The sequence below is a fragment of the Stylophora pistillata genome, chromosome 2, assembly GCF_964205215.1.
Source record: "Stylophora pistillata chromosome 2, jaStyPist1.2, whole genome shotgun sequence".
Classification (NCBI taxonomy): domain Eukaryota; kingdom Metazoa; phylum Cnidaria; class Anthozoa; order Scleractinia; family Pocilloporidae; genus Stylophora; species Stylophora pistillata.
In genome coordinates, this window is record NC_142520.1 from 56,308,419 (window position 1) to 56,321,257 (window position 12,839).

General features: G+C 38.8%; 1 protein-coding gene and 1 pseudogene across 1 annotated transcript in view; one reads left to right on the top strand and one right to left on the bottom strand.

Annotated features, from left to right (window-relative positions):
* The first annotated feature begins 522 nt into the window (after nucleotides 1–522).
* Nucleotides 523–12,839, top strand: part of LOC148740538 (uncharacterized) — an 18,882-nt gene continuing 6,565 nt past the window's right edge. Inside the window, exons 1-14 of the mRNA XM_088748605.1 lie at nucleotides 523–740; nucleotides 4,619–4,764; nucleotides 5,420–5,671; nucleotides 6,059–6,223; nucleotides 6,366–6,479; nucleotides 6,627–6,758; nucleotides 6,832–6,928; nucleotides 7,031–7,249; nucleotides 7,419–7,795; nucleotides 10,921–11,088; nucleotides 11,370–11,480; nucleotides 11,607–11,726; nucleotides 12,284–12,374; nucleotides 12,493–12,839. The exon at nucleotides 12,493–12,839 is cut by the window's right edge and continues 28 nt beyond it. Coding sequence (XP_088604731.1) covers nucleotides 551–740; nucleotides 4,619–4,764; nucleotides 5,420–5,671; nucleotides 6,059–6,223; nucleotides 6,366–6,479; nucleotides 6,627–6,758; nucleotides 6,832–6,928; nucleotides 7,031–7,249; nucleotides 7,419–7,795; nucleotides 10,921–11,088; nucleotides 11,370–11,480; nucleotides 11,607–11,726; nucleotides 12,284–12,374; nucleotides 12,493–12,839 — 2,529 coding nt within the window. The 5' untranslated portion in view covers nucleotides 523–550. The remainder of the gene's footprint in view (nucleotides 741–4,618; nucleotides 4,765–5,419; nucleotides 5,672–6,058; nucleotides 6,224–6,365; nucleotides 6,480–6,626; nucleotides 6,759–6,831; nucleotides 6,929–7,030; nucleotides 7,250–7,418; nucleotides 7,796–10,920; nucleotides 11,089–11,369; nucleotides 11,481–11,606; nucleotides 11,727–12,283; nucleotides 12,375–12,492) is intronic.
* LOC148740539 (uncharacterized) overlaps nucleotides 9,568–12,839 on the bottom strand; it is a 25,155-nt pseudogene continuing 21,883 nt past the window's right edge.

Here is a 12,839-nt window from a genome sequence, read left to right on the forward strand (position 1 = left end):
TAAAAGCTACATGCAGTTATTGAATTAATCCCTCTTCCATCTCCTTTATCTTATTTTCGTTTGATACCCATGATACTTTAGCACGATAAGGAAGAAAATTCAGACACAAAAGAAAGACGATAGTTCAACTCTTAAGCATATGTATGCTTTAACCTTCAAAGAGATCTGTAGTCAAATTCAGACACGTCCCCTCTTCGAGATTCTGCACTGATCTTATGGCAAAGGCATTTCATTAAATGGTTCAAGATTTGCCTTGCTATAAAACGAGGTTATTCTCTTCTAACAACGTTTACAAAGGGGATCTCGCTTTTGGGTGTGAAATGTTTTAGAGGGGTTTTTCCAACTAAATAAAACAAATGGCTGAGTAATCTACAAACTTTACTACTCTGTGAATCATGCGGCAATGTGTATCATGGTGCTACGTGATGTCAATCCCCTCTAGGTCAAAATCAAACACTCAGAGGTGGAAAACGTGCGTCGGTGAAATGGTATCGTTTGGGAAGTATGAAGCTTAAGAGTACTTCCTTGTCTTACACACGATACTTTGCTCATGCAGGAAGCTATTTTGGCCAACAAGAACAGTGATCTATGTATAAATGCAAGAATTCACTTTACTGAATCATATATAGATCACAGATCACTGGTACAGATCACGGCCATTTGGTCTGCGACGATAAATTGTTCAACTATGCTGATGCTGATTGTTTTTATCTCTGGAAATTTGTTATTAGCTGTGAAAGGTAAGACTGCATTAGTCATCCCAACACGATCCAGTAGCGAAAAAACGATTGCATTTGGACGAAATTGAGGTCAAAGGAAAATTATGACAGAAATTCTCCTACAATCTACGACTTGAAATATATTTAGTTTGAGTTTAAGTTGCCACCTTCTTTTTCAGTCCTCTTTTAAAGCTGTTAAGACAGAATTGACTGCCGATCTCACTGTCGTATAGTCTAGTTTCTTAAAATACACTTTTTGCTATTTCATTCACAAATTCGAGAGGGAAGGAAGCAGATAGTGAAGTAAAATCTTTTGGACCTACACTACACGTGTCGCCTCGTTAAACTTTGTCGATTTTAATAAAAGCCACCTGTGAGGATAATTCATCTTTCGAACCGTTATGGCTCTGTATTTATAGAAGGCTCATTAATAAATACGTCAGAGAAATTTGAGAGAGAAAAAACATAGTTCCTGTGCAGTATGTCACGGTCACCATTCTATTCGTCAAACTTCCTCAAAGTTTTAATTTTCCTTGCTCTGAAGACCGACTGTTTAATTGTTGTTTTGTGCAGGATCTTTGTAACATAAGCTTTAGGAAAGCCCATGTATTAACATTTATATTCAAGTATGATATTGAAAAACAAAGTTGTTCTTTGGGGGGTTAGAAGAGGGTCTCCATGTGGGGGCGGGGAGATAGGATCAAGGATACGGCTGACGGTTAAAATAAACTCTTTTGACAGTTAAATTTTAGGTCATTTGACGATTGAGGGTTAATTTTTTGGAATGTCGTTTATAAAAGGAACTAAACGTACGAATTTAGCCGTAAGTTTCTTTAATGACACGTTTGTAAAGAACTGTTAATTAATAAAACCTTTTCTTAATAAATGACTAACGTTTTACGACACCGGAAGTGTTTCCACACCGGAAGTCAGTTCTGTCGCTAACCAGTTTTTTACTCGTAACTAGAAGTTAAAGTACCTATACTAATGTGTTTTTGTGATATATCAAAACTTTTCTTAATAAACAACAGAACTTGACCCCAATTAGGGCAATCGTTTAGTTGTTAATTAAGGATATCTGAGACATTTAACAGCTAACATTGGTTTGCTTATTTGACGGTTGGCGGTAAAAATATAGCGTTTTTGACGTTGACAGTTAATATTTTGGCCATTGACGGTTGACGGTTAACTCCTTGGATACCATCTTAGAAATTTACGTGGGATTACTTCTTCACGAAACTTGCTTCGAAATGTTTTTGCTAAAAGCTAACAGGATGCCTCAATTACCATAGAAATAATTTATTTTCTTTTGAAATGAATGTTTAGAATTAATTCAAAGACTCTTTACAGTTTAGCTTACAGTGAGAGGCTATAATTAAATCCTTTCAAAAATGGAAAATTTGATTCGTTTTTTATGGAGTTACAAAAATAATAAAGAATGATCAAGCTTGATAACCACTGTGACACTTCCTTTTATGAATGATCAATTAAGAAATTTATAGGCTAAGGTTTTTTTCATCTTTCGTCCGCATCAAGTCGTCTCCAAGGTAGTGGTTCTTCACTCACTCCATTACGTGTTAGAAATTCAAATTGTGATCAGTCATGTTTAAACCACTTCCTTGTCTAAGAAACCCTTCCCATAGAAGAATAGGTCTTGGCATAAAAAAATACTTTGACTACTACATTTTGAAAATGATACAGTTATGTACAGTCAACCGATGTTAAGTAATGTTTCTTGTTCTCTTGCTCCAGCTTAAACAAAATGAAATGTAAGTCACGTGGCAAGTAGTAGCCAGCAGGAAGTCCATAAGTAGACCCCGTAAGTGAACATCTCAGTCGTGAGCAAGTTGAACGTTCTGACGTGTCAAGTCGTGTGGAATGTCATGTCTAATTTTTTAGTTTCTGCTAAGACTACTCCTTGGATTAACAGTCGCTTGACTCCAGCTACATGTTATCTTACGAAACACCAAAATACAAACTTAGTACGAAAAATGAAAGCTACTTGGTTGTATCTTCCTCAAGAAAAAGTTACCACCCTGACGTGTATATATGTATATGCACGTTATAAGACTTTTATTTCTCCTCTAGAGTCGCAGTTTTTCCTGAATGGTTAGGGTTACGTCTGCAAGACTTCAAAGCTGAAATGCTTTAACGCTCTCACCAAATTCTTCTCACTAGTATCTATGGAAAACAAATACCGTATATATTTTAACGCAACTTCTTGCGCTGCATGAAGAACATCAGCTTGTAAAACGTAGTCATCCTAATTCACCTGATAAGGCCAAAATGTTAAAATGAAAAAATGAACAAATCTGACTGCAAAGTCTAGCTTTCATCTACTAGTAGAAGTGATCTGCATTCTCTGTTGCACAAGCTTCCTACAGGAAAATATTTATCTTCGTATTAAGGGACACAATCATGCAACTGCGGGACAGGAAAACTATATGGCCCAAATGGAATAGTTTTCGAAGTGTCGAAAAACTAGTTTTTCCCTAATCAATTCATGAAAAAAATAAAGAGAAAAATCTTGTATCTTTGGAAAACAAATATGATATACATTTTAACGTAACCTCTTGCGCTGCATGAAGAACATCCCCTTGTAAAAGATAGTCTTCCTAATTCACCTGATAAGGTCAAAATGTTTAAATGAAAAAATTAACAAATGAACAAATCTGACTGCAAAGGCCTACGCTGGGACCTAAAGTTGCCTTAAGTCGCCTTAAGTCGCCTAAAGTTGCCTAAATTCGCCTTAAGTCGCTCTTGGGTACGAAATGTTAGAAGGGTTCCACCCATCCCAATTGACCCCATTCGCCCCACTCTAATCATATTGTGTTTATTGCAAAGGATTCTGTAAATATTATATAAAATCTCTTTAAGTCGCCTTGAATCTCCTAAAGTCGCAACGTTTTTTCTACCAATTTTCTTCAGTCGCCTTAAATCGCCCAAAGTCGCCCAAACCTAGAAAGAGAGTCTTAAGCACTCTAAACAACAAACGTGTCTAGTTACAATGATAAGGTTGAGATCGGACGTCAGCATTATCAGGCGCCCCTGGCAGCCGCTGCAGTCCATGTAACTATCTCACCTTCCCTCCCATCCCACCCCAGGGGAGGACATCAACCGCACAGTAATCTCGTGCGTGGGAAATTAACGTCTCCTACCCCTAACCATGCAGGAGACAGGGTCTACGGTTTATTCGTCCTTATCAGAGAAGACTAGAATATCTATCCATTTCTTGATATTATAGAAAGGTAGAAAATTCTCCTCACTTATTTTAAGACCATGAATATTGGTCCTGCGAGTTAAGTTACGGCGACTTAAGGCCCCAGAGTAGGCCTCTGCAAAGTCTTCAACCTCGCTCCGAGGGTCTCTCAACTTCCCGTCCCCTGGAATTGATCTGCATTATCTGTTGGATAAGCTTCTATAAGAAAATATTTATTTTCGTGTTAAGGGACACAGTCATGCAACTGCGAGACACTGTAAACTATATGGCCAAATGGAATAGTTTTCGAAGTATCGAAAAACAAAAAACAAGTAGATAATGGTCAGGCAAAACGAAAGCTGACATCAACTAAGCCAGTAATAACGCAAAGTAAAACAGTGACCCTTAAAAGCGGTGAAAGTAAGAGCAACCAAATCGAGATTGATTTCAGTTTTGCATCTAATGTTTTGATAGGATGACGCGCATGTAAAGTTGACTAAAAAACTAGAACTATTCTGGATAATCGACATAACGCAATTGAAAATTGCTCTAAGATAAAAGAGTTCAGTGATGGAGACGTACTCTTACATGTTCGTCAAATCAGTAACTTTGATATGCGTTGTTTTTTCTGTCTGAACTTCTAAGTCACGTTACAATGCCAACTGGTTCTTTTGATAAAGACACATCTCCTTACCTGTAGGTAACACTCTCCAAACTGGCAGGCTCAACATTTCTCAGACTCTGCAGGGTTGGAGCTGCAGCAGTGCGTGTTCACCTTCTCAACACTGCCGACTGCCTCGTTGCACAAACGTTGTATTCCCCAAGACATTCACTGGATCGGGGACGGTAAGTACTAGTCGGTGATCCGGAACACTTCAAGGCACCATCCAAAAGCGCCATGTAGTAATGAAAGGTCTTCGGTCGAGCAACACTCAGGGAATATTAGCGTCTTTCCACTCGATCGATGTCATTTTTTGACCAATCTCTAGGTCGACTCGATTTTGTTGATCCCGTAACTTTGTCAACTAAATCTATTCCACTTCACTTCTTCCCACATGAAATACGTTTCTTGTTTTACCTGAGCTCACCAGCTCGTGTCTCGCTTTAAGAGGTCAGTGTAATCAGCTGATCTTCTCCTTACTCGGTTGCCACAGCGCCAACTGTGACCGCATTTCCCTGGATAGCATTCATAGTATCCTAATAACTTCAGTTTGCGTTTTGACGTAAGATATTCCGTCGTAATTAACACTCTATTTGGCACCGTAAATTAAAATTCCAGAGATTAAGAACGGGCATTGAAAGACAAATTAGACACAATTAACTTTGAAGCTTAGGAATCTGAAAAGGCGAAACACCTCTGGCACGTACGCTCCAGAGAGCAGCACGATACGTAGACTATTTGAGAATGTTGAGTTATTTCGCTTGAAATGCGTGTACAGGTCAATCTCATTATCATCAAGTAACTGATAATGCCTTGCGCGCCCTGGCGTCAAAATTGCAGGTTAACGTTCACGTGACGGTCAGCCATGGTGAGGCGTTCTCACGCGTCCATTCACCGTCAGCTATGTGGGTTAAGTCGGTTACTACACGTGACTTTGAAGTGTGTGCTCGTGAGTCTGGCATTGGATCAAATGGTACCGAAATAATCAACTGGTTGGCTTTCCAAGATCATCCTCAAATGACGCGTGGTAGTGTTTCTTTTACTGGAATATGGACAACCGAAACTAAGTGTGACAAAGTTACCTTTTCACAGGTAAGAAGAAATTAGGAAATAAAACAAAACTCTGAGGTCAAACCCCTCTGAGCATGTTCTACCCTAATAAGAAAGACTTTAGACCAACTTGCAAAGTGAATCCCGCCTACTTCATGTGGAACACATTTCCATGCTCATTTAAACAGGCCACTCAATGCTCAGAAATTTCGGTGGTGGGTTGTAAAGTCCAGACCTTGCAATGTAAAGAAAGGAAGATTTAGGAAAGATTTCGAGCTTTTCGCTCTCAGCCAATGAAAGACAAGATATCCAACATATAAACCTTAAACTTGTGGCCATGATATGTTGTCTAGCTGAATGGTTTTTATTGGATCTAAGGTGAATTTACTCCATAGACATAAATTCATATATGATCCAAAAACCTTGCAGAGTTTTCTTGGAGGACCATCCGTGTTTGTGTCAGCTAGGTATACACGTGACACAAAGCCAAATGACGCTATGTATGTTTGGTTGGAAAATGTAAATTCCAGAAGTTTCGAGGTGTGCATCCGGGAATTCCTGCCCTTCGATGGAAAACATGGGGACACCATTGTGGTAAGAGATACATCTAGCGTAGTTTTTATGGGTGAGCGTGTAAGCCAACTTAACTGTTTTCTTTTTTGTCTTTGTTTTTTCGAGTCTGATAACCTTATACTTTGTTTGACGGCAACTCACGCTTTGCATTCATTTATTCCAGGACTGGTTTGCATTTATTGGCAATGGCTCTGAATTTAATTTTACGCTGTCAGGAGAAGCAGATTTTCGAAACAGTAACCCGCCAACGGCTGAAGACAATTATGGCTTTTGTCAAGTGAGTGAAATCTAGTCTCGTTTACAGTAAAGTTTGAGGAGCTATCTCAAGGTAAAAAGAAACGTTCGTTTTGAAAACACAGCTGAGCTACGTAGTACCATACAGATTTTCTCTCCTATAAATTTGTTTTCTCTTTAATTTTTACAGGAAGTGCAGTTCAACACAACCTTTTATGCCTCACCTGTTGTCCTTGTGTCTGTGCATCATTTGTACAACCCTCAAGTCAGCATGAAAAGCCTTGTCTCACCCAAAAATAACATCATATCAGCCTGGGTTGAGGTAAATGATCGCTCTGATTTTATGGTTGTTATTCTGCTGTTGTTTCAACTTGTGCTCTCTGGTCTCTGTGTAGGAAGTTAGCCTCACATCCATGAGGATTTGTGTCAAAGACTTGAGTGGAACAGGAAGCAAACACGACCCTCTGTCTGTTAGCTACGTCGTTATTGGAGGTTTGGGTTCAACTTGAATGTATCAGTGCAATTATTTGATATCGTTGCATTGGTATCTTTCTTTAATTATGAGTTAACTATCATTTTGCTTCACATTCACAGATCTCGATCCCTGTCTAAATGTGTTCTGCCCATCATTCGGAGTCTGCAAAACTTACAGTGCCCATGAAGCTCGGTGTGTATGTGACGACAACTGCCCGTCGTATAAAGACCCTGTCTGCACGGAAAATGGAACGACATATGACAATGAATGCCTGTACAAATTGAGCTTCTGCAAGGGACTGGACAATAATACCTTGTATCATCCTGGCAGCTGTGAGGGTAAGGCCTTATTACTACGAGAAGAAACTTTGTCTTCCACTAACAACACAGACACAGAATTTAGGATTTTCAAATGCTGATTGAAACATCTGGAAACTTGCATGAGGTATAATAGGAAAAAAAATTGGTCACAACTGGTTTAGAACTTTAGCGTTTCCAATCTTTACAGGCTTTTCAATCATTCATGGTCGGGTAAAGCTCTTTCGAGTTCCCAAATGGTCAGACTCAAGCTGCAAACTAGTGGTATTCCCACCATACCGCTTCTATCCGAACAAAGAAGTTCAAGTGCAGATCACCCTTAGTCACATGAACCTGAATGACTCCGACACGGTGCATCATGCTATCACATTTTGGACAGAAAAAGTCAACAATCAAAATTTTACAGTCTGCGCAATGCAATCTGGGAGGAATGGAAACAACTTCAATCCTTTCGCCACCATTGATTGGATGGCGTACCAAGGAGCCCCACCCGAGGGAATGACGGGAAGAATCAAAATGACAAAATGGTGGTCAGGAACGAATTGTGCAGATGTGACGTTTCGAAAGGTAATTTACTATTTAAATAGTTGTATGCATCCAGATAATTCTTTTGTACATCCGGTTTCATTCTCGTTTCATTGGCTTAAATGAGGATAAAAACAAAAAATAATACTGATAATAATTTTTTTTTTAATTGATGATAATAACAATAATAATAATATTAATAGCAATAAAGTTAAAACCTATTTGCATAACAATCAAATATATAAGAAGAAAACAAGATAGTAACTTAGCTTTCAAAAAAATCTGACAAAAAAACTAAGGTAGAAACTTCTTTTAGGAGGCTCGCGAGTTTCTTGGAGAGTTTACTTAAGAGCAAAGTAATGCTGATCTCAGCAGCGCAAAGGACACTCTTGCCCTGATCCATGACATGGTAGTCACATAGCTTTCGCCCTTCTTTGTAGCAAGTAGCTCAGCAAGTCTACTATGGTATTGTTCACATTCCATCGCCATTCCACCTGTCTTGCTAAAACCTAATGGCGTGAATGTAGCTTGCTCTACTTCTAACACGCGGCTTGCGTACTGACGCTTCTTCTCTGCATCTTGCTGCCTGAATATCTGTTCTGGATCCATATCTCTATAGGTGTCTGTATTTGGGTGGCACACTCTCACATCAAAAAAAGCCGACCTCTGCCTCTTCTAGAATCACCTAGCAACTATATCCAGTCGTGCATTAGGGGCGGTGTGAGCTCCCTATTCAACTCTTCGCTTGTGATGTCTGAAAAACTGATAAGTTCGTATGATAAATTCGCCCCGTTTGCATATCATAGCATGATCAAAAATGAAGATGTTCCCGCAAACACAGAGAGAGGGCGTATCAGGAACTTGTCAGCCGTTGCCTGAGTTTCACAGCGTCTCGAAACTCACTCTTGTTTAAATTTAAAATTCATATCTTTAATTGGCAAAACAGTAAGCCAGCTAGAAGCACTCTTTTGAGTGGCAAGGTCCACAGCTCTTAATGTTTTTCCACAAATCAAGCGCTTCACCTCATCAAGCTTTTACTTCAGATACTGATTACGCCAAATCATTTATAAAAATATCAAACAATGTAGGTCCCAAGACAGAGCCTTGAGGGACTCCTTTTAACACCCCTTGCCACGTGGAGAAGGCGGTGGCGAGCTTCACTCTTTGATGGCGAGAACAGAGGTAGCTTCGCATTAAAGATAGCGCTTGGTCACCTAAGCCATAGAATTTAAGTTTTTCCAGAATTAAGTCATGTGGTAGTCAGTCAAAGGCCTTACTTAAATCAATGGCTACTGTGCCAATAATGTTATGATTATCAAGATCTTCCTTCCACTGTTCAGTGAGTGCAAGGAGTGCCGTCGGGTACCCATGATATTTTCTGTATCCAAATATAGAATTATGAAGAATCTTCTCTAAGTGAACTGTCAATTGTTGATGAATAAGATGTTCAAAGATCTTAGACATTGCTGGAAGCAATAATAATAATGATAATAATAATGATAATCATGACGATAATAATAATGATAATAATGATCATAGTAATGATGATAATAATAATGATAATAATAATAATAATAATGATACTGATAATAGTAATGATAATAATAATGATAATGAAAATGATAATGATAATAATAATGATAATAATTATGACAATAATTATTATAAATTAAATTTTATTAACACAAAGCAAATAACTATTTACAAGTTAAAAGTAAAAACGACCTAATAGTAGTTCCAATTACAATTAATAGTAAATCATGATAAAAATAAATAATTTAGCCATGGACATTCCACTGGGTGGCTCTTCTTCTCCACTGTTTCCAGATCAGATTGGAATTCGGAATGTTGGTTTTTGCGGAGTGAGGAAAACCGGAGGACCCGGAGAAAAACCCTCGGAGCAAGGACGAGAACCAACAACAAACTCAACCCACATGTGACGCGAGGTCCGGGAATCGAGCCCGGGCCACAGTGGTGGGAGGCGAGTGCTCTCATCACTGCGCCATCCCTGCTCCTCTGGAAAAAAATTAAAATCCTATTTACAATCTAATCCTTTTCATCACCATCAATATTATTATTGTCGATGCTAAAATAAAAATGCGTCTTTATCGTTCAAGAGATAAAAGTACACTAGCCCTAAAATATAATCATAATGATTTAATAAATTCACAAAAAGGTTAAAAAAAAAACAGAAACAAAAAAAAAGAGAAAGTATATATAAAACTTGGTAAAAATCACAAAACTACGTTGGACAGGCGGTAGGGTTGTCGAGGGAGAAGTCCAAGTCGATGATATCGAGGGTTCTTCTGGTGGATCGTGATCCTCTCAGGCATAGCAAAGCTGAACGAATGAGCGCAAATGACACCTTGGCTCTAATCCATGACATGGTGCTTGCATAGCTCTCTCCCTTCTTATTTCATACTAACTCAGCTAAACGTTTATGGTATATTTTACATTCTGTGCCCATTCCACCTGTTGTACTAAATATTAAAGGCGTAAAAGTTCCTCGTTCGACCTCCATGACCCTGTTGGCATACTGACGTTTCTTCTCTCTCTCATGCTGCCTGTAAACTTGCTGGGGAGTCTTTTCACGGTAGAATTCTGCATTTGAGCGGCATACCCGAACATCAAAGAATGCAGATCTCTGTCGCTCCCAGAAACCTCGGGCGTGTATGTCGAGACGGGCGTCGGGGGCTCTGTTCGCACCCCTATTCAAGGTCTCCCCTGTTATCTGCTGAAGAATCGGCTCCACCTCGACATCACCAGATACTATGCGTAGCAGGTCAGCTTCTAGATCTTGAAGCTCGTTGTGACGTTGAATCACAAAATCACCCCTCCTGCAGATCATCGCAAGGTCAACATCAGAGAAATCTCCGCATACGCAGGTCTTCGGTAGATAATAATCATAAAAATAATAATCATAATAATATTCATTGTTATTGTTACTATTATAACTATAATAAATAGTAAAAAGACGTTAGGTAAAAAAGCTTAAAACAGACAGCAATTCACTAAACTTTGAAATCATTTTAATATTTGACCCCACTGCAAATTAATAATGATTCAGATGACTTTGTAAAGATCAATGCAGACCAAACTCAGTTTTAAAAAAAGCTGCCAAAATGTAGTCAGATTTGTGATGAAATTGTTTATTTTCATGTGTTTAGGACAAGTTTAAGGATTCACCAGTTGTTCTTGTGACATCTGATCACCAAAGAAGTGGAAAGGAACACGACGCTGCGTTGATCTGGACAGAAGATGTGACCAAGGACTCGTTCAAGGCTTGTTTGCGGGAGCTACAAAACTTTGACGGCAAGCATCAGGACATTTATGTGGTATGTGATATGCTTTCTCTCTGTTTTAAAATCGATGAAGCTCTGAGATTAGGGATATTTTCTTCAGTCTCACTAAGGTGTCGGCTTAATTCAGTAACATGATTGGACGTTTGCATTTGTGCCCAAAACTTGATTAGAGATCTGTTAGTTTCATTCCATTACAATTGTTTTCATTGAATTTTAAGGAGTTTAATGTGTGAAATCATCTGTAACTCATTGAAAAATGCGTTACGCTACTCACTAGAATTAAGTCTTTTTTTTTTTGCACTGGTTCTTTACAGACCTGGTTTGCGTTTGCTAAGTTACATAAACCACTTTTCACTGAACATGGCTCTGTAAACTTTCCAAATACGGATCCACCAAAAGATGAAGACAACAACGCTTACTGCGAGGTAAGTGTACAGTGTAAGTCTGAGTCGAGCACTGCGATTATGGAAAATTAGAGTAATTAACGGTGATGCTCCGGAAAACAATTCTCAAGAATTTTCTCCAGTATATGTTTTTCATCTTACTGATAGTTTGTACACTTTACACGAAGTTACAATGCGACACCATCCGTCCAAATATCAGCCAATCACAGCACAACAGCGAGTGGAAACTTGGCGCCAGTTCATAACGGAATTTCTGTGTGGATTGAGGTAAGAGCTTTTTACTTGGTAGACCTGAAAACATGTTATATCGACTTAAAAGTCATCAAAAAAATAGCCATCCCCTTTTACCCTTCTTTCCGTTTTTAACTCCTCTTAAACGGATGTAGTAGAGGACAAAAGAGAGATTTAGCACCACCTTTACGTGAAACGTGAACGGCAAGAGTGACCACGTGACCTTGTCTTTCTCATTATTTTTTCACGTTTGCCAGTTGCGCTTTGCTCTTTCTATGCGAAAGTAATCTGTTTCGCTTTTGCAGTGTACGTATGATTTTCTCCACTTTTTCTCTCATAGAGTAGAAGTAAAGTGCTGTAAAAAGGGAACCAAACTATTCCTTTTAAGTCGTACAAGGGCGCCTTCAAATCCACCGTGAATTGAACTCACGCGAAGCTAAAGCAGCAAGGTTCACGCTATTTTACCTGAAAGGTGAAAGGCCAAGCTGACGTTTGCCGTTTCGCGTAAGGGCGGTGCCAAATTTCTCAATTCTCGATTGAGATGGAAATGTAGAATTTATTTATATTATAAAAGAACTTTGAATTATTTGCAGAACATGAATGAGTCTGGATTCAGAGTCTGCGTCAAGGAACTGTACGAGACCAGATATGATCCTGTGTCAGTGAATTATGCAGTCCTATCAGGTCTGTATGCAACCAATATTTAGTAGACGGAGAAGATGCAATTCGGTTCGAAAACCTTGTCACATAGGAATAAAGTTTTGTTACTATATTCAGGATTAAATAACGCATTTATTTCCAGACATCTGCAAACCCGGATGGAGCTACTTCAATGGTTTCTGTTATTTTACAAGTGATACCTGTGCAGATTGGACCACAGCAGTAACAAAATGTAGACAAGAGAACTCAGTCCTTGTTGATGTCATTAATAATGAAGAAAATGTTTACATTCAGCATCGCCATAATGGAGATAAATCCTGGTTGGGTTTTAATGACAGATCAATAGAGGGTGACTTTACTTGGGTTGACCATGGACTTGGAAACTTTACAGCCTGGGCCAAGAATCAGCCAAATAATTTAAAAGAAGAAGATTGTGTGCACGGACTTGGTGTGAAATACAGCTATGAATGGAACGACGTGCAGTGTAGT